The sequence below is a fragment of the Heterocephalus glaber genome, unplaced genomic scaffold (genome assembly GCF_053883595.1).
Source record: "Heterocephalus glaber isolate CG9 unplaced genomic scaffold, H.glaber_assembly_v1.0 deba00001608, whole genome shotgun sequence".
Taxonomy (NCBI): domain Eukaryota; kingdom Metazoa; phylum Chordata; class Mammalia; order Rodentia; family Bathyergidae; genus Heterocephalus; species Heterocephalus glaber.
Window position 1 is genome coordinate 33830402 of NW_028258379.1, and position 18846 is coordinate 33849247.

At 36.4% G+C, this 18846-nt stretch overlaps 1 protein-coding gene across 4 annotated transcripts in view; it reads left to right on the plus strand.

Moving 5' to 3' along the window:
* Dicer1 (dicer 1, ribonuclease III) overlaps window positions 1-18846 on the plus strand; it is a 77609-nt gene that overhangs the window by 17458 nt on the left and 41305 nt on the right. For 2 of the 4 annotated variants that reach the window (XM_004837007.4, XM_021244658.2), the window contains exons 2-7: window positions 12308-12496; window positions 13129-13291; window positions 14374-14504; window positions 15525-15659; window positions 16077-16237; window positions 18675-18843. In XM_004837007.4, coding sequence (XP_004837064.1) covers window positions 12353-12496; window positions 13129-13291; window positions 14374-14504; window positions 15525-15659; window positions 16077-16237; window positions 18675-18843 — 903 coding nt within the window. In that variant the 5' untranslated portion in view covers window positions 12308-12352. Of the gene's footprint in view, window positions 1-12307; window positions 12497-13128; window positions 13292-14373; window positions 14505-15524; window positions 15660-16076; window positions 16238-18674; window positions 18844-18846 lie in introns of those variants that run through there. The other 2 variants (XM_087195525.1, XM_021244665.2) reach the window with 2 other exon arrangements.

Sequence of the window (18846 nt, forward strand, 5' to 3'; positions counted from 1 at the left end):
TTTTTTGTTTTTAAACCACTAGGATCTTTTCTGTGTGTGGATTCATTTTGAGTGTATCAAAGTGTGTGCCCACTTAGCACCCACCACCTTCTCTTGTAAACATCCTCTTCTCACTCCAGTTGAGCAGCATATTTCAGGGTTTCTCTAGTACTCAGTTCCAGTAAATAGAATTGTGTTATTTGGCATGAGTTATTATTTGAGAAATAGGCTTTGTTTCAAAATTAAGCCAGGGTTGGGGAATAATAATAATAATAAATTTCTAACCCAGAAAATCTCCACAAAGGTAGAAGAGAAAACACTTATTATTTAATACCGTTGAACCAGAGTGTAATGTGCATTCCACACAGTTGCTAGAAATTGCAAATACAAAAAGAAATGTGGCTCTTGTAGAGCTCAGTGGTATCAGTAAATCCAAACTTAGAAACTGAAAATGAAAAGCACTTTTTAGGGGGGGGTCTTAAAACAATTGCCAATCAGGAAATAGGTTCAAATAGCTCTGAGTCAGAGCTATTCAAGGAAGGTAGGGAAAATGAAAGCTTATAGTGAATAAACTGTGTTGATTTATTGCAAGGTAGTAAAAATTCTTTTGTTGGGAAACTTCTTTTATTTTTTTTATTTTTTTGGTACCGGGGATCGAACTCGGGACTTCCCGCTTGCAAGGCAGGTGGCGGAACCACTGAGCTAAATCCCCGGCCTGGGAAACTTCTTTTAGAATTTAGAACGGGTGCTTGTGTGACGGGGCCTTGTGTGACCAATAGAAAATGAAGAAAAGAATTTTTTTATTTAGTAAAAATATTCATAAAAAAAGAGTCCTGTAACCTTGTATGTCTTGAGTCTCTTGCACAGTGTAGTTATCTGTTGGAGCTGCTGGTAGTTAGAAGGTAACCAAAGTTCCTGGGCCTGGGCAGCAGCTGGAATCCTGTGTGTGTCTTTCTCCCTATGGCCTCCTGACTCCATTCTGAAAGGCTCTTTCAGTGTTGTTTTTATGTAATTTTTCTTCAGTTTAACAGTAGTTATAATTCATTACATCCATGTTTTCAAGATAAAATTGCTAATTTTCTCCTATCTTTATGAATAGAGGTAGGTTTTACAATTCGGAGTCAGGTTACAAATTAGGCCCATTTTCTCCTAGAAAACTGGGAAATGGGGTGTTGGCTTTCTTGGTTATTGTTCAGAGTGGCTCTCAAGTCTTGCAGGAAACATTTTATAGTTATGAGACTGGAAGCTTAGATTTACTTGCACTGAATGGGAAAGAAAAAGAAATTCTGAAAAAGAAAAAGGGAGAAGGGACCTCTTCCCTCTCCTTTCCTCAATAGGAAGAATTTTGCCTCTTTAAAATTTGTTTACCCTTAGCCATGCAATCGTATCAGCTCTTCCAACATTTTTTAGCTTTCTCTCTTAGCTTACTGGAGTACTTTTTTTTGACAGTGTTCATGCCACAGTGTCTATAGTGTTTTTTTCCTTTTTGCTTAACGTGAGATTTCATAGTTATGCATTTTGAGCTTGAGAATAGGAATGAAATGATGGTAATATTTGTAAAGTTAATAATGCTAGGGCCAGGGATTTAGCTCAGTGGTTCTGCCGCCTGCCTCACAAGCGCAAGGACCCAAGTTTGATCCCCAGTACAAAAAAAAAAGCTGGAATCTGAAACAGAACAAAATGGAAGAGTTGGAAGTTTCTGTTAACCAGTTTTGAAAATTTCTATCTTTTAGGCTTCAGTTGGTAGAGTTAATTATCTTTGAAAGGATGCAGCCTGATTACTACATTTAGATGCTAAGTTTGCTGGTTTGTACTAAAGCTTGACCAAATGTTTGGTATTGGCTTGTGTATTTCAGAGTTATCTTAAAGGGACCTGTGCAACAGGATTTTGCAGGTTTATAATTTAAGTCATGGTCATAAATTAGTATTAGTGAACTACTGGTTTTGTATTATCAACATAAAATAAGTTGTCATTAGACTTGCCATATAATCTTTCTAATTATATACAGAGCTATCTAAGGAAATAATTTGGATAATTTAGCACTAATTTTTTAATAGTTGAGTTGCACTGAATTTTAAAGGATAGTTAGTTTATTCTTTTAGTTAAGATGTAACTAGAAAAAAGGTGAATCTGGTGTGTGGCCCATCAGGCCATGTTGTTGTGTATTATCTACTAGGTGACAGTATAAAATGGAATTAAAAATCAAATGGAGGATGAGATTACCTTAGGAAACAAACTGACATACTGGGAGATAGGAAGATACACTTACATAAAGCACGATCCTGATTTACCATAGTGTTTGTCAAGTATTTTTTTTATATTATTAATTTTATTGGAACTTTTTTTTTTTGGTAGAGGGGATTGAACTTGGGTCCTTGTGCTTGGTGCAGCAGGCGGCGAAACTACTGAGCTAAATCCCTGGCCCAATATTAGTACATTTTAGATATATAGTATGATGACATTCATCATTGGAAATTTGCACCTTTACATACTCTATTTCGGTTCTTATTTTTTTTCCCCTTCCCCTGCCCTCCCTTCAACCCCTCTGCCGCTCCCTATTTACAAAGACTTTGTTTCCATTTTTTTCATTTTCTCATATTAATTACATTGTCAAGTACTTTGCTGCTCTTTCTTTTTTTTTGGGTACCAGGGATCGAAGTTGGGACCTTGCACTTGCGAGGTAGGTGGTGGAACCACTGAGCTAACACCCCCCCCGCCCCCGGCCCCTTGTCAAGTATTTTTAAAGTGAAGTATTTTGGCGGAATATGTAATGTCCCCCATTTCTCCCTTATATCTAATTGGGTTGTGTCCACAAAGGTTTTTAAATTTTTCTTCAGTTATATTAGAACATAATACTAATTTTAAAGGGCAAGTCTTTCAAATATGTGCAGTACTGTCTTCTAGTCTCCCAATAGATAAGTGAATAATTTTATGAGGGCTCTTATTCTGAGTTCACTATGAAAATTTTGTTAAGTAGCAAAATTGTTAAGTGGCCAATTTCCTAAAACTGATTTTATAAACTGAGTTGTCTCTTGTAAAATATTTTCTCAGATTGCTATTAGGTTGCCTTGGGTATGAATTAATACTGACTTGGAAACTGAGAGAACTTAGAATCAGTATTTTGAGGTAAGTATGTGTATATTCAAGTAGTGTAAAGGCTGTCCTAGTCTGCTTTCTTAATTTTCTTAGCAAAAAAAAAAAATGAGTATGGATGAGAAAGCTTAGTCTTCCTAGGAATGTCCTAAAGGTCTGGAACTAGATTAAGTAAAAAAGAGACCAGGGCTGGGGATTTAGCTCCGTGACGCCATGCCTGTCTCACAAGCGCAGCGTCCCAAGTTCGATCCCCAGTACCAGAACCCCCCCCCCCCAAAAAAAAGAAATTAGGGGCTGGAGAGTCAGCTCAGTGGCACCCTGCCTGGCTTGCAAGTGCAAGGTCCCTATCAGTTAGATCCCTGGTATGTGGGGGAGGGGTACCTTTAGGAACTATGTCCTTTCTGAGCTTTTGATAGCATAGGCATTGCAGTAAGCTCATGAGCATAGATGTATTCTGGTGTCTTAGCTAACAAAAGTCAGTATGTTTTTATTAAGTTAAACTCTACATATCAATACTTAACTGCTTTCTTAGTTGTTTTTGGTTTTTTTGCGACAGGATCTTACTATATAGTTCAGGCTGGCCTTGGACTCTGTGTAGTCAAGACTGGCCTCGAATTTATGGAGATATTTCTACCTCAGCCCCCAGAGTGCTGGGATTATAGGTGTGCACCACCACACTCAGTGCTTTCTTTGTTTTTGGTTTATAATCTCACTTAGGAGAGGCTCCCTAAATTTAGATTTCTCCCTAACACTAACACTGACATTGTTAACTGTGTTCTTGAATTCTTTAAGTCATAAACTAATTCTATAAAGAGCTTATCGTACAGATTAACTGATTTAACAGATTTTTAACAGATTTAACTTTTTTGTTTGTGCTTTTAATTTCATTTTGGGAAATTGGAATTGCTGTTGGATTTCATACATGTATTAGACTTATTACTAGGTTGGTTGGATTTCTCAGCAAAGTGCCTCTTCATGCTGACTTTTATTTCTTTTGTGCATGCGAATTTGGGAAATAATACACAGTTACTTCTGCATTTTTCAATAGCCTATGGTTCATGATCTTTTAAAATGATGTTCTTTGATTGCTTTGTGTTCATTTTGAAATTTTTCCTTGGTCTTTTCTCTTGCTTTTATGCTCATCTCTGGAAGTTGGGCATGTTACTATTACAGCTCATTCTCTTGTTCTTTGTTTTAGGCTAAGACTTGCTATCATAACATAACCCAGATGTCTTTTGTGTAAAATTTACTGGGAAATAGTGGCCTCCCATACAGCTCTGTCAGCAGGGCTCCCTCGTGTGTCTGTTCAGTTTACAGGGCCTTGTGCTTGGCTAGTTTTGCATTTTTAGAGCAGAAGCTTGGGTGTGCTGTGATTTTACAGTAAACTGCGATCAGCGTCAAAAAGATTGCAGCAGCACAGAGAGGTCTCAGCACTAAGGTGGTAAATCTGTGATTTATCATATGTAGCAAGGGGAAGACTTTATCCTTGTACTTCACAAAGCTGTTTTACCTTGTGCCGAGATGGAAGCCAGGGACTCGCACAGCAAGGCACACTTTCCGCCTCTGAGCCGTATCGCCAGCCTCACCAACCATTTCTCTGTGAATAGTAAGTAGGGAGAAGCTATGAGGCAGCCTCACCGGTTTCCTGAGTGTAGGTGATTTGACAAAAAATTTAAAACCTGCAGTTGAAGAAAGAGTCACTTGAAGTTACTGTTTTTGATTGTACCAAAGCAGTTTACGGTAGTAGGTTCATTTGCGAAACTGTAGAACTTTTACTTATGAGGATTTAGGCCTTTTTATTAAGGCCAGGTTGAAAAAAATATGCTTAAGCATGTTAAGGAAAGTAAAAATTGACAAAATTATAGGTTTTTCTGATTTTACATTATTAGATTATCTATTGAACTTTAAAATCTTAGATTTGCTTTCCCTTAATAGAAAGTACTTTAGTGGGGCCAGCCAGTAATTTATTCAACTATGGCTTTATGGAAAATGTAATTGAGAGGGTTAAATTGCTGTCTTCTGTGTGCTTGTAAATCATCTCTCCTACACTCATGCTCCAGGACTGGTAGGAGTTGGTGGAGGTACATTTTTAAACCAAATAGAAATACATAGGAAACCATCTGTGATTCTGTACTGTGCTTCACTGTGTGGGCATTCATGAATCTCTGACTCACTTTGTATAACACTTACCTGTAGATGTGGAATATGCTAGTAGGAAATTTAAGAAATACAGAGAATGAGACACACATTTTGTTCTGGAGCATGCTTTCCCTTAAAAGAATAAGATGTGGGCCAGGGATTTAGCTCAGTGGTGCTGCTGCCTGCCCCTCAAGCGCAAGGTCCCAAGTTCAATCCCGGTACCGAAAAAAAATTAATAAGGTGTGCTTATATGTGTCTCTGTGAATATATGTAATACGATATAAATGGTGAAAGCAAATAGAAACTGAACACTCAGGTACCATTGCTTTTGTTCTGCATTGTTTGTTTAAAGTACACTTTAGTTTGTGGAAATTAGACAGTATACATTTACATAGAATAACTGAGTGAACTGGGTTGAACACATAGGATTAAAATATAGGAATAAACATATTTAGGAGATGGTCATTAGGGAGGAGTAGGCATTTAGCTAACCGAGATTGCTCTTCAGTTGTGGGAGTAGTTGGTGAATGGTGATGAAAGAGAGGTAGCTTTGTATGGTGGGTGAATAATTTGACCAAGAGGGTAGTGATGCAACGTTATACAATCCTGAGTGTGGGGCAGCAATGTTCAGAGTATGCTTTGGGACCAGAGAGCACAGAGGAATGTGCTTGATTCATTTCCTATTTCATATCAAGTTTCTTTTCTACAAATTTTCTTTTAATAGTTTGTATCACTCCTTATAGCTTTTTTTTTTTTTTTTGGTTTGGTTTCATTTTGTTTTGTGAAAGCAAATAGAATCTTTATCTTTTAATGATTACAAGTTTCAAGTCTATACTGACATGTTTTTGACATTTCCTTTTACAATGGAATGTATCTATTTTTCTTTAGAGCCAAATACTGATAATACTATATACTTTCACCATTGTTTGTTGTTTTCCTCTCTCATTTTCAGATTGATTCTTAAGAGACCACTTGCCTTGTCTTTTCCCCAGACTTTGTGCAAATTGTAGGGAGGGGTAGGAAAAGTTGTGCAGTGTCTTGACAGCAAATGGTTTCTGTGCTTTGAGACTCTGGACAATAAAGTGCCTTGTACCTCTTCCTCCTCCAAGCTTTTTACCTGCTGGTGTGTAGGAATAGGCGTGTCACACATGGGTGAAGTTGGTGTTGGGACATGATACAGGGCATGAGAATCAATAGCAATCAGTGTTTTACTTTTCACCTGGAATTTTGGTCTGCCTTGTGGGTCTTGGGCCAGCTTCCCTGGCTTGCCTATTCTCCTTTGTGTTCTTACTTTTAGATTTTAAAAGAAGATTTATTTCTTTCCTTGACTTACTGTGGAGGGAAAACTGTCCAGATTTTTCCTTAATTTGTTTCTGAAACAAGCATTTGATCCTTTTTAGTTTTAAAAAAGATTTACAGGCAGCAGATAGTGAAAAAAAATACTCATAAAGACAAGAAGTAAATTTCTGTTTCAGAAGTCTCAGAAACTTCTAGATGGAACTCCTCCCTTGTTTCTTGGGCTGAGAGTGGTACTAGATTCAGAACTTTTCTCCTACAGCGCTTTCTAGTTTCCTGTGATGGGGATGCAGGACCTCTTCATTATCTCATTCCTGATATCTGATGCCTTTCCTTATGTCTGTCCCTGACTTTTCTTTTTCCTTTCCTCCCTCATTTCCTTCCTTTCTTTTCTGCTTATTTCTATTCTTTTCTCTGTTCTTTTTCTACTTAGACCTTTTACAGGGAGGGATAATAGTTTGCTTTTGTTGATGAGTCTCAGAAATTTCAGTCTAGCTTGGATAATCAGGAAATTTGTTGGCTCATATAATTGAGGCTGTGTTTTTGAGGTTGGTAGATCCAGCAGCCCAGCAGTTTATTGATATTACCAAGAGCCTACTTTCTCTAATTTTTGCTATCTGCAGTGCTAGTTTCATTCTAAGACTGGGGTTTTTCATAGGTGTAGGGTAATTTGAGCAGCAGATGGGGCTGATAATTTCTTGTACCATGTTCATAGGGAGAGAAAGACAAAGACTTTCTTTTCACCTACCAAATGAAAGTCCTAAACATTTTGCCATTGGATTAGCATGAACCAGTTCTTCTGGCCAAGGGAGAATCCTGTGCCCATGGACTTAGGTCTGGGTGACTGGCAGAAAATAAGAAACTGAATTCTTGATGAGTTCAGTGAGCTGCTCTTTGACTGAGACTACACAGAGTTGGACACCAGCTGTTTTGGTGGAGTAAGTGCAAGTGGTATTTGAGAGACAGCCACAGAATCCATTGTAATTGTACCTTTAGATACATAAGGGAATGGAGTATTTATTTAAATTATAATATAAATTTTAAAAAGAATTTCAGTCATACCCTTTTTGATTGAGACTAGTATCTCTAAGAGATACCTTCTTAGAGATATTCCAGCATTATTCACAATGGCCAATTTAAACAACCCATGTCTGTCAGTAGTCAATGTGCACACATAAACACACACAGGAATGTTATTCAGAAAATGAAAAAGGTGGCAAGACTTAGAATAAGACAAAGAATATGAGGTAGGATCATAAAATATGGTTAATGTATACATAAAAAATTTATTACAGTGAAAGACACACTGCCATTAATCCCCTCACAATATTGTCACTCCAGACACACTTATCCCATCATTCTTGACACTTTTGAAGCAGTTCTGGAAGTCTTCTTTCCTGAGTGTCTTCATGGGGTGTGATTTAAAAAATATGGTGAATGCTGCTGCCAAGGGCCATCCAACAGAAAGGAAGACTTGTAAAAATATTATGGTAGGTCCTTGTCCTTGTCTACCTATTCGACAGATTTGGCACCATGCGACTTCGGGGGTTTCCTCAAACTCAAAATGGCCATGAAAGGTAAACATTTTGAATTGATTCAGGACATCGAGGCAGCCATGACAGCTTAAGTAAAAAGACTCACAGAAGAGGGCTTCTAGAACTGCTTTGGAAAAGTGACAAGAATGATGGCATAAGTGTTTTCAAAGAAAAGGAAAGTTTTTTTTTTTAAGGTGGGAATTAATGGCAACATGTCTTTTACTATAATTTTTAAAATTTAAACATTCTCTGTATTTTTTAATCATACCTTATATCTGTTTTACCCTTTTGCTTCATTCTCTTTTTCCTCTTGTATGTAGATTCTTTTTCTGAACAATTCAAGAATACCATGGGCCTGTGCCCCTAAATATTTAAGTATGTATTTCCTGAGAATAAGGATATTTTCTGCCAGTGCTTATTTAATCAGTTTCCGGGAGGTTTTTTTTTTTTTTTCATTTTTTTGGTACCAGGGATCGAACTCAGGTCCTTGCACTTGGGAAGCAGGCGGTGGAACCACTGAGCTAAATCCCCAGCCCAGTTTCAGGGAGTTTTAATGTTGCTGTTACCTACAGTTTATTTATTTTTTATTTTTTAATTTTTTTGGATCCCAAAAATGGAGCATAAATTCTTTATTTCTTAGGTCAGTTTTGCTGGTTATATTTATACTTTCTGATAGTGCTTCTGATGATGATATTTTGTGTTGTTGGTACTGGGGATTGAACTCAGGACCTTGAACTTCTGAGGCAGGCACAGCGCCACTGAGCTAAATCTCCAGCCCTCTGATGATGATATTGTTTAATGTTATCACAACTATATTCTCATCATTAGTTGAAATGTTGGGGCAAGTTTTTTCTTGTTCTTGAACACACAAATGCATGCAAACATGGAGGCCTCAGTGTCTTATGACAAGTTACCATCATTTTCACTATTCTATTTTTTATCAAACGAGTCACCACATACAACTCACACTTTTTCAGTTCCTGACGCTAAAGACAACCATAGTTAACAAAAGGAAAGATATTGTCGAAGTATTCTTTTTGAAGAAAATAGTTTAGTAATCAGCTTTAAATATTTCATGTGTAGAATCTTTGGTGAGTCAGTTTACATAGAATGCAACTATGTTGCAGTGTTAATGAGGCCAAGGTCATGAGGGCCTAAGTTCAAACCAGTCAGTGTGGTATTCTGTGGTTATAAAAGGTACCCAGTGTCCCACACAGCCTTTTATGCAAATACTAGTTATCATTTGGGCTGGAGAGAGATTGCAACGGGAGGAGTAGGATGACTCTCAGTATACATTTATGATGTAAAAGCCATGGAAATAAGATTTTTTTAAGTAAAGTTGAGTGGGTAGCATGATCAGTCACGGGGACTGACAGTGCATTAATCAGCCCTCTTGTGTGAAAAATGAGTCTAGAGAGTATGATTTCTGAGGGTAATCATAGTTTGGGGATTGTATAGCTTAGGCAGCACAACTGTCCACCTGAGCATTTCTTTCTGTACCACATTCTCAGCACATTGTTTTTTTTTTTTTTTTTGGTCTGTTACCTACAGTTTAAAAGATACACCCAAAACTATTCTTTATGAATGAAATCAGTATCTCTAAGAGATATTTGACTTGCATGTTTGTTTCATCATATTCACAGTCACTAAAATACTGAAACAGTCTTAAGTTTGTATCTTCAGATGAGTGGTCTCTCTCACACATGTACATACCCTGGAATATTCAGCTCCAGAAAGGAAGAGCTCTTGCCATTTACACTAACATTTAGAACATTATGCTTAAGTAAGATAAGCCAGGCACAGAACAACAGCACATGCTCTCACTTCTATGTGAAATCTACAAAAGTAGAATTTTTGCAGGCAGAGAATAGAATTGTGATTACCAGACGCAGGAAGGTGGGGAAATGAGATATTGATGAAAGGGTACACTTACATAGAGTGAATAAGTTCTAGAAATGTAATATACAACCTGAGGGCAGTAGTTATTAATAATTGTATATATTGTATATCAGAATTTGTATATCAGAATTTGCTAAGGAGTAGTTCTTAAAGTTTTCTCTCTTTTTGGTACTGGGATCAAACTCGGGACCTTGCGAGGCAGGCGGTGGAACCACTGAGTTAAATCCCCAGCCCTAAAGTTTTCTTACCACACCAAAAACTGGTAACTGTAGAGAGGTAAATGTATTCATTAGCTTGACTATAATAATCAGTTCATTATGTATATCAGAACATCACACTGCCTACTTTTAATATAATCAATTTTTAATCCTTTATGGCATTGTTCTTCAGTATGAGATCCTATCTGGGATCAGGTTTTATGTTTAGTTGTCATACCCCTTTAAGCTATACCACTTTCATAGTTTATATTTTATGACAGTGTGTGTGTGTGTGTAGTGCTGGAGAATGAATGCACACTGAGCTACATCCCTGGCCTTTTAAAATTTTGAGACAGAATGTCACTAAGTTGGCCAAGCTGGACACAAACTTTTGATCTCATGCCACATCCTCCCAGAGTGTTGGGGGTTACAGGCATGTGCCATCATGCTTGGCCGATACAGACATTTTTGAAGAATACAGCGTACCCCCATTAAAAAAAGCTTATTGGCAAGGTCCTGAGTTCGATCCCTGGTACCAAAAAATAATAATAATTTAAAAAAACTTATTGGTACCTGTTGCTGAGAAAAAGAAAGTTGAACTGCTGAGGCTACAGATCCTGAGGGCCTGAGGGCTTTGGAAGAGTGGATGTCAGGTACAGAGTGAAAACAGTGGCAGCTGGGGCTTTGGTAGAAAATGAACATAGTTTCTTAGATCCAGGGAAAGTTATGGCTTGGTACTTTCTTATAAAGTACTCTGTTGTACTTTGCATGCCACCTTCCTCTGAGAAAGGTAAGGAGAATGGTTGCACTCTGATCTGCAAACTGCTTTCTAGAGGACATCCTCAGCTCCTGCAGCAAGGTGCCCCAGGGCCATTTCCTTGAGATAGCACTTTATAGTAGCTGGATGTTGATTTGTCAACAGAATTAATCTCTGAATCAGAGTTGAGTATTGTGCCTAGGCATGAAATAGACTTTATACTTAAGACTTCTTGTTAGATTAGACAGAACACCTTAATTGTATTTTGTACAATGGTTATAAATATAACATGCCCGGAAGGGCCAGAAGTCTGGTCAGGAAACAAAAAGCTGGATTCTCTGTCCAGTTTCACAGGGTGATAGCAATGAATACTTCAAAGCAGCCTAAGGGAGAAAATTCTGCCTGAGGGACACTACATTCTGCTGACCATCCAGAATGCTGGTGGTGGACTTCTACAGAAATTTAAAACCCTAGCCCTCTGTTCTGATTATGAATTTTTTAAAAATCCAATTTTTATTTTGTAATATGACAAAATAAAAATATAGAAAAATATATGAAATATGGAAGAGTGCTTAGCATGAAAAAATTTTCATTTCACAGAATGGAATACTTGAATTTATCTAGGATATTTATAGTTTCAAAGATACATGTCTAAATAGTTGGTCAGTGTCCAGTTGTGGTAGATTGTTAGTTGAGTAAAACACCATGTGTTCATCGTCTTGATAAATGACATAATTAGTGCAGGTGTTCACATCTTTCCTGTGGTGTAGGCACAGTGCTGAACGATGTCATTATTTTTTCAATAATTAAAATTTATGAAGACTATATATTTACATGCTTATATATATTTTATGTATTATAGTCTTGTATATACATATTTAACAAGACATCATATTATACAGGTTTTAAAACCATATTTTGGATACTGTTCTATGTCAGTATAGATACACATTATAGTCTTAAAAGATTTAAAATATTTCATTAGCTATACATTATTTAGCTGATTTTCTACTAATAGGTTTTAAAGTTCTTGTTTTTAGATAATAATGCAGCCGCATGTACTCATGTACTTATATCTTTGTATAGTTTTCTGATTCTTTAAGACACATTTCCAAGTGTAGAACTTCTGGGTCAGGTATAGAATGCTTGTCTTTTTTTTTTTTTGGTACCGGGGATCAAACTTGGGACCTTGTGCTTGAGAGGCGGGCACCAGAACCACTGAGCTAAATCTCTGGCCCAAATGCTTCACTTTTAAAACAATCCTCTTAGATTAGGTGAAAAGTTAAAATATCTATAGGAAGAGTTTCAAAAAGCCTCTGGAAATGATATTCTGATGTTTCTCTTGTTTCTGTGCTTTCTTTTGTTTTAACCCCGCATGGTTGTGTAATGGTATTCTTTTTCCCTTTTGTAGTAAGCTGTGCTAGAACAAAAATGCAATGAAAGAAACACTGGATGAATGAAAAGCCCTGCTTTGCAACCCCTCAGCATGGCAGGCCTGCAGCTCATGACCCCTGCTTCCTCACCAATGGGTCCTTTCTTTGGACTGCCATGGCAACAAGAAGCAATTCATGATAACATTTATACGCCAAGAAAATATCAGGTACTAATGAAAACACTAATACCGGAGCATTTTTTGCTAAAATGGAGTAATTTAGCATATAGTTGACATGACTTATAAAACTCATTTACTCTTCCAAGCCTCCCTCTTCTGATTAATTTTGTCATTCAAAACACTTGTTCTTAATAGTCCTTTTCTAACATCTGCTGGGTAATTGATTTGTTAGTTCTGTTTGTGAAGTTTCTTACTTGTTTTCTCTTCTATAAGCTCACTCTTCTTTAATATCCATTTGGGTGTGTCTGTGCTAATGAGCTGGGTAAGAATTGAGATTGTTTTGAAAATATTCAACCATGAACTGGCAGAACTACAATTATTATAAGTTTAGTCATTCATATTATTTTACAGAAATAATTCTGGGCAAAAATAATTCTTAAATGAAGAAATTATAAGGCCATTTCAGCATGTATTTACAGTACAGCTATATGTAGCAAGCATTTTATTTCTGTGATTATTATTCTTATATAAAGTTACAGAAAGTTTTTCATTTTTTTGGCAAAGCTCTTGGAGGAAGATTTTAGAAAATAGTGAAATTTCCTGGTTTAAAATAGAATTCAATTTTCTAAATTTTGTACTTAGGACAGAGTATATAATCTTTTTTTCCATCATATTTCTAGGTTGAACTGCTCGAAGCAGCTCTGGATCATAATACCATCGTCTGTTTAAACACTGGCTCAGGGAAGACATTTATTGCAGTACTACTCACTAAAGAGCTGTCCTATCAGATCAGGGGAGACTTCAGCCCAAATGGAAAGAGGACTGTGTTCTTGGTCAACTCTGGTAATAAAAAATTATTTCATCAGTTGTGTGGAGGAAATTGGATGAAGTGTTATGTTTAAGCAGATTGTCTCAGTGGATATTAAGTTAAATTATTGAAAGTGAAGAGAGTTGGACAAATATAGTAATGAGCTTTTTGAAGCTCTGTTAGCAGAAGTATCATTTTGTTTATAGTATTTCTTTCAGTTGCTCTAATTCTGCATTTCTTTTGAATGAATTACTTTTTTTGTTTTGTTTTGTTTTGTTTGTTTTTTTTGGTACTGGGGATTGAACTTGGGTTCTTGCGCTTGCGCAGCAGGCGGTGAAACCACTGAGCTAAATCCCCAGCCATGAATGAATTACTTTTAATCTAAGTTAGTTATTTTTATTCTTGATATTTTAGCTTCACCCAAAGTATGTGCTTGATTATGAGGTGCATACTTTTTTTTTTTTTTTTTTGGTACCAGGGATCGAACTCGGGTCCTTGCACTTGAGCAGCAGGCAGTGAAACCACTGAGCTAAATCCCCGGCCCCTTGGTGCATACTTTTTGATTTAGAATTTTGTGAAAGAAAATTATATGCTTCTTTTAAATAGGTTATTGAGTAAGAGTTTAAAGTACAGATTTTTGTATGTTTGGGATTGTACATAATAAACAAATTGTGCACCTAAGCTTAAGGGTCCTTATATAACCATGTCACTCCTTCCCCTTTTTGTAGATTGTAGCATAACTATGTACATTAAAACATATGAGGTGGTCTCATTTCTTGGTGAACGAATCGGATTTTACTGAGGGAAGCCGGAGGGGTGGATCTGGTGTGGCTGCCATTCCAACCCGGAAGGGATACTCTTAGATTAGAAGAAACCAACTGGGAAGAAGAAAGATGGTGTAAGATTCTTTGGAGTGAGTGACAGGCCAAGTGGCAAATCTTGTAAGTGCATTTTGGAGGATGACTTTGAAACTTTGATTTTAAATTGGCTATTTAAAAAGCTAGTGGTTAGGTGTAAGAGCTGTAAGGGCTTTCATAACTGTCTCAGTCATTAGTTGTCCAAAGACCCAACTAGGCAAGACTTCTCATATTTACACAGAGTATTCTATTGTAATCAGCGAACCAGGTTGCTCAACAAGTGTCAGCTGTCAGAACTCATTCAGATCTCAAGGTTGGGGAATACTCAGACCTAGAAGTGAATGCATCTTGGACAAAAGAGAGATGGAACCAAGAATTTACTATGCACCAGGTAAGACTTGTAGAGAAATCTCACTTTATAAATCCTACAAGTCCTTGACTTGGTTGGTGAGATGGCCTGTAGCCTTGATTATCTGAGTTAGGTTAAGCAACTCTTACTTTCCTGCTCTTTCTCAGCCTAAAGACTAGCCCTATGTGCTCTTTCTTGTTTGACTGTCAAGTAAATTACTAATTTGTGTTGCTTTTAATCTGTAGGAAAAAACCCAACATTCATGGTTATTTACTTACTTGAAAAACAAATTCCTATGACTGTTTCCAACTTGCAGATAATCTGCCTTAAGAAAATTTACTCTTGAGTTAAATATATTGAAACTAGACAAATTTCTTTGCTGACTTCTTTGAATTTTTGGTGCAAATTTCCTCTACCTTCCATTTTTCTATATAGGCAGCATATACTGAAGGTCTTATGTGTGGTCTTGGGAGATACAGAGTGGTAAAGAGCTTCTTCCTACTAACTTTATAAACAGCCTGCGCCCTACTGGTATTTCCCACATATTGGAATACATCCTCAGAAATAAAGCACTTTAATTGACCACAGAATGATAGGCTATAAAAAAAAAAATTAAGTCATCCAGAAAACCTTGCCAGTTCAGTAGAGGGGGGAAGAAGTAAAAGCAGTGAATTGCTTTGTGATTTGACTAAAGGGTCTTATCAGTCAAAATATGGCCTGAAGTAGGTTTGGTAGATTTATTTTTAAAAAATGTTCTCCCTTATCAAGAATTGTTTACTCATAATCTTTTCCCGTGTTCTCCTAATTCTTGGTTCCAATGTATGAACATCTATACCAGTGATGATGAACCTTTTAGAGCTTTCAACAATAGCTAACAGCCCACTCCAGCCTGCATGTTGCAGATTTGCCGCCACTGGTATACATTTAAAATTTAAAAAAAAATTTTTTGACCAATGAATTTCTAAATTCTCACCTATGATATAATGGCTCTATGATCTGATCTCATGTAAATATATACAGCAGATGAATGGCATGTTTGTACTGATGGCAGTTTTGTTTTAGGTTCTCATTATGACTTGCTCTGTTGCCTTGAATGTTTTGAAAAATGGATACTTATCATTATCAGACATTAATCTTCTGGTATTTGATGAGTGTCATCTTGCGATTCTAGACCACCCCTATCGAGAAATTATGAAGGTAAGTTTTTAGACTTTACCTCTTAACAAGTCAAAGTAAATTACAGAGAATGTACAGTTTTCTTTTAAGACATGAAAAACAATAATATTAATTATCAGTATTTGGAACTTGGTTCCAGTGTATGAATGAGTGAACAAATGAATATTAATGTTTATTTAAATCTGTAAGTTTTTAAACATAATGTAAACTGCATATACTAAAATTTTGTAGTGTGTCTAAGTCTGCCTTTGAAAAACTGCTTTTAAAGAAACTTCTGTAATTCTATAATATTATGTCATCCGTGGTATATTGGTGTTTCCACTGAACATAATGCTTTTTAGTGTCTTTCAGTAATTTTGATATGTTTTAATATGGTAGTGTCTGTATTATGACCTTGAAAAATGAAGTGTTTATTGTCAGTATTTTTCATTATGTTAGCTCTGTGAAAATTGTCCATCAAGTCCTCGCATTTTGGGACTAACTGCTTCCATTTTAAATGGGAAATGTGATCCAGAGGAATTAGAAGAAAAGATTCAGAAACTGGAGAAAATTCTTAAGAGTAATGCGGAAACTGCAACTGACCTGGTGGTCTTAGACAGGTAAACAGTTCTGATAGGCATGGCTTGAATAAGACTAGTTGTAACTAATGTTAAGCCTTCAGTTTCTTTTGTTCTTTCTCAAGATACCTCTTTAAGTGAACTATGACTGTTAAGACTTAAGAATTCTTTATAAATACATTACCTGCAGATACAAGCATCCAGTCTTGTTTCAGAGAGCAGCAGACAAGGCCTTTTTACCTTGGCAGATCATATTGCAAATGTCAGGTCCTTCTATTTCCTGATGTTACCTGAGACTAAAGATTTTGATAGTCAGTTTGGGTTTTCTGTCAAAGTGCGTGCCTTGTTACTCTGATCTACATGTTGCATGTGATGCTTTGAAAGAACATTAATTTATTTAGAAAATTTAGCAATATGCTTTAAAATATTTACAAGCGTCTTACTATTAATAGGTTGCATATTTTTGCATATTACTACTAATAGGGTGCGTATTTTGGAGAAAGACACTGTTTATAACTTGTAGGCTTGTCCATGTTTTAGGAAGTTTCAGTTTTGAGTTTCATTAATTTACACATGGACACACACATGTTCACCATGTTACTGATTTGTTTAAGTTGGGCCAAGAGAGCTGGAGCCTACATAAATCAGAAAAAATATGGATCTTTAAGTAAATTATCCAGTTCATGTCAAAATAATCATAACCTTAAGTACTAGATAGTCTTTTAAAAAAGCTAAAGATTACCAAGTGGTGGTTCTTAGGACAGGTATAACAAATAGAGAAGACTGCTGTGGTTAGAGTTGAGTCATACATGGGTTTGATTACTTGCTCCACTAATTCTGAGCCATGTGACCTCAGGTGAGTCACCTCCCTGAACCAAGTGGCATTGGCAGTGGTTTCAGAGGATTCTTTGATGGGCGGTTACATAGATGTGTGGAAAATGCCTTGTAGTGTGCTTAGCAGTCAATAAAAATTTGGGAAATTTTCTTTTTACAGAGAGAAGACAAAATAACATTTTAGCTTCATCCAACTTAAATATCCCAATGCTATATGAAATAAAAATCTTATAACCTTTAGGACATGCTGTTTTTGTTTTCCTGAGTCAACATTAGTTATAATGTAGAAATTAAAAGGCTATTCTTGTGCTTTTCTCTGGCCGAAGTTTATTTTTGTATCCTGTACTAGTGGAAGTTTTTGGGAGAAGTACAGCTATTAGAGCAGTTGAAGAGTTAACTGCTAAGTAATCTTTTGGCTTAAGCATTATCTAGTTGTCTAAATGTGACACTCTAGTTAAGTATAAATTCTAGTTTGGGTTAAAAAAAATGAAAACTATAGTATTAAATATGTCCTCACTATATTTCTTAATTAAAATTACTACATGTGCTTTTAGGATACTACTGTGTGTCTTTCTGGTTGTCATATTTTGTGGAAGGAATGACATCAGGAGTGAGTGAAAGCTGAGGAATTTTCCTTCGGAGGATACATTAAAAATGAAATTAACATTTGCAGATGTTAAAGATTTCAGACAGTATGGAAACAACACAGTATATTTAATGGCAAAGCATCCCCCCTGCTACCACATCCCTGTTTACACTTTTTAGAAATAGTTGTTAATTGAGTTTCTCAAATCTTTTGAACATTTTTGATCTTCATGTTGCCCAAAGCCTAAGGAAGCAAAACTTGGAAATCTAAACCTAAAAAACAAGACAAAAAACCCTGAGATAATATTGAAATTTATCCACACAATTATTATTATTATTTTTTTTGGTACCAGGGATTGAACTCAGGACCTTGCGCTTGTGAGGCAGGCGCCGGAACCACTGAGCTAAATTCCCATCCCTATCCATACATTTCTTTGAACATCAGTCTTATGCAGGTGTTCCTTCTAACCTAACAGGCATGCCTGGCACTGATAAAAGCATCTCTCTAGAAAAACTGTGTGACTCTGCCTGTTGGCCTAAGTGGAAATAGAAACTGAAACGAGTTAGATACACAGAGGATCATAGGTTGTAGTGGGTTTTTACAAAGAGAAGCCAGGTGTTTGGGCAGGCATTGGGGTAGCCGACAGAGGCTTCAGAGGAGGGCAGGGCTGGGTTTTATTAGAATCACTTGCTTTCTTTGAACTTGCATTTCTTTCCTAATCTTCCCTGCGTGAGTATTAAGATAAGGAGTATGTAAGGTTCCCGCCATAATGTTTGCAATGTAGTAGATGCCCAACTTGAACTCTCTTCTTTCCCACTTCCTTTTTCCTTTAGAAAATATCTTACAAATAATTCTTTAATTTTTTATAAAAAAGGTTAAATATTTCCTGTTGAGAAATTTAGAAATACAGAAAGAATAAATACCTAAGATCCCATCCCACTGCTAACACTTTGGAATATTTTCTTAGTATTTTCCTCTTTTCTTTGTTTTTTGAAAAACAGTTTTAATGCATTTTCACCATTGCAATATTAATGACTTTTTTTATTTCTGATCTTAAAGATACACTTCTCAGCCATGTGAGATTGTGGTGGATTGTGGACCGTTTACTGACAGAAGTGGGCTTTATGAAAGACTGCTGATGGAGTTAGAAGAAGCACTTAATTTTATCAATGACTGTAATATATCTGTACATTCAAAAGAAAGAGATTCTACTTTAATTTCTAAACAGGTA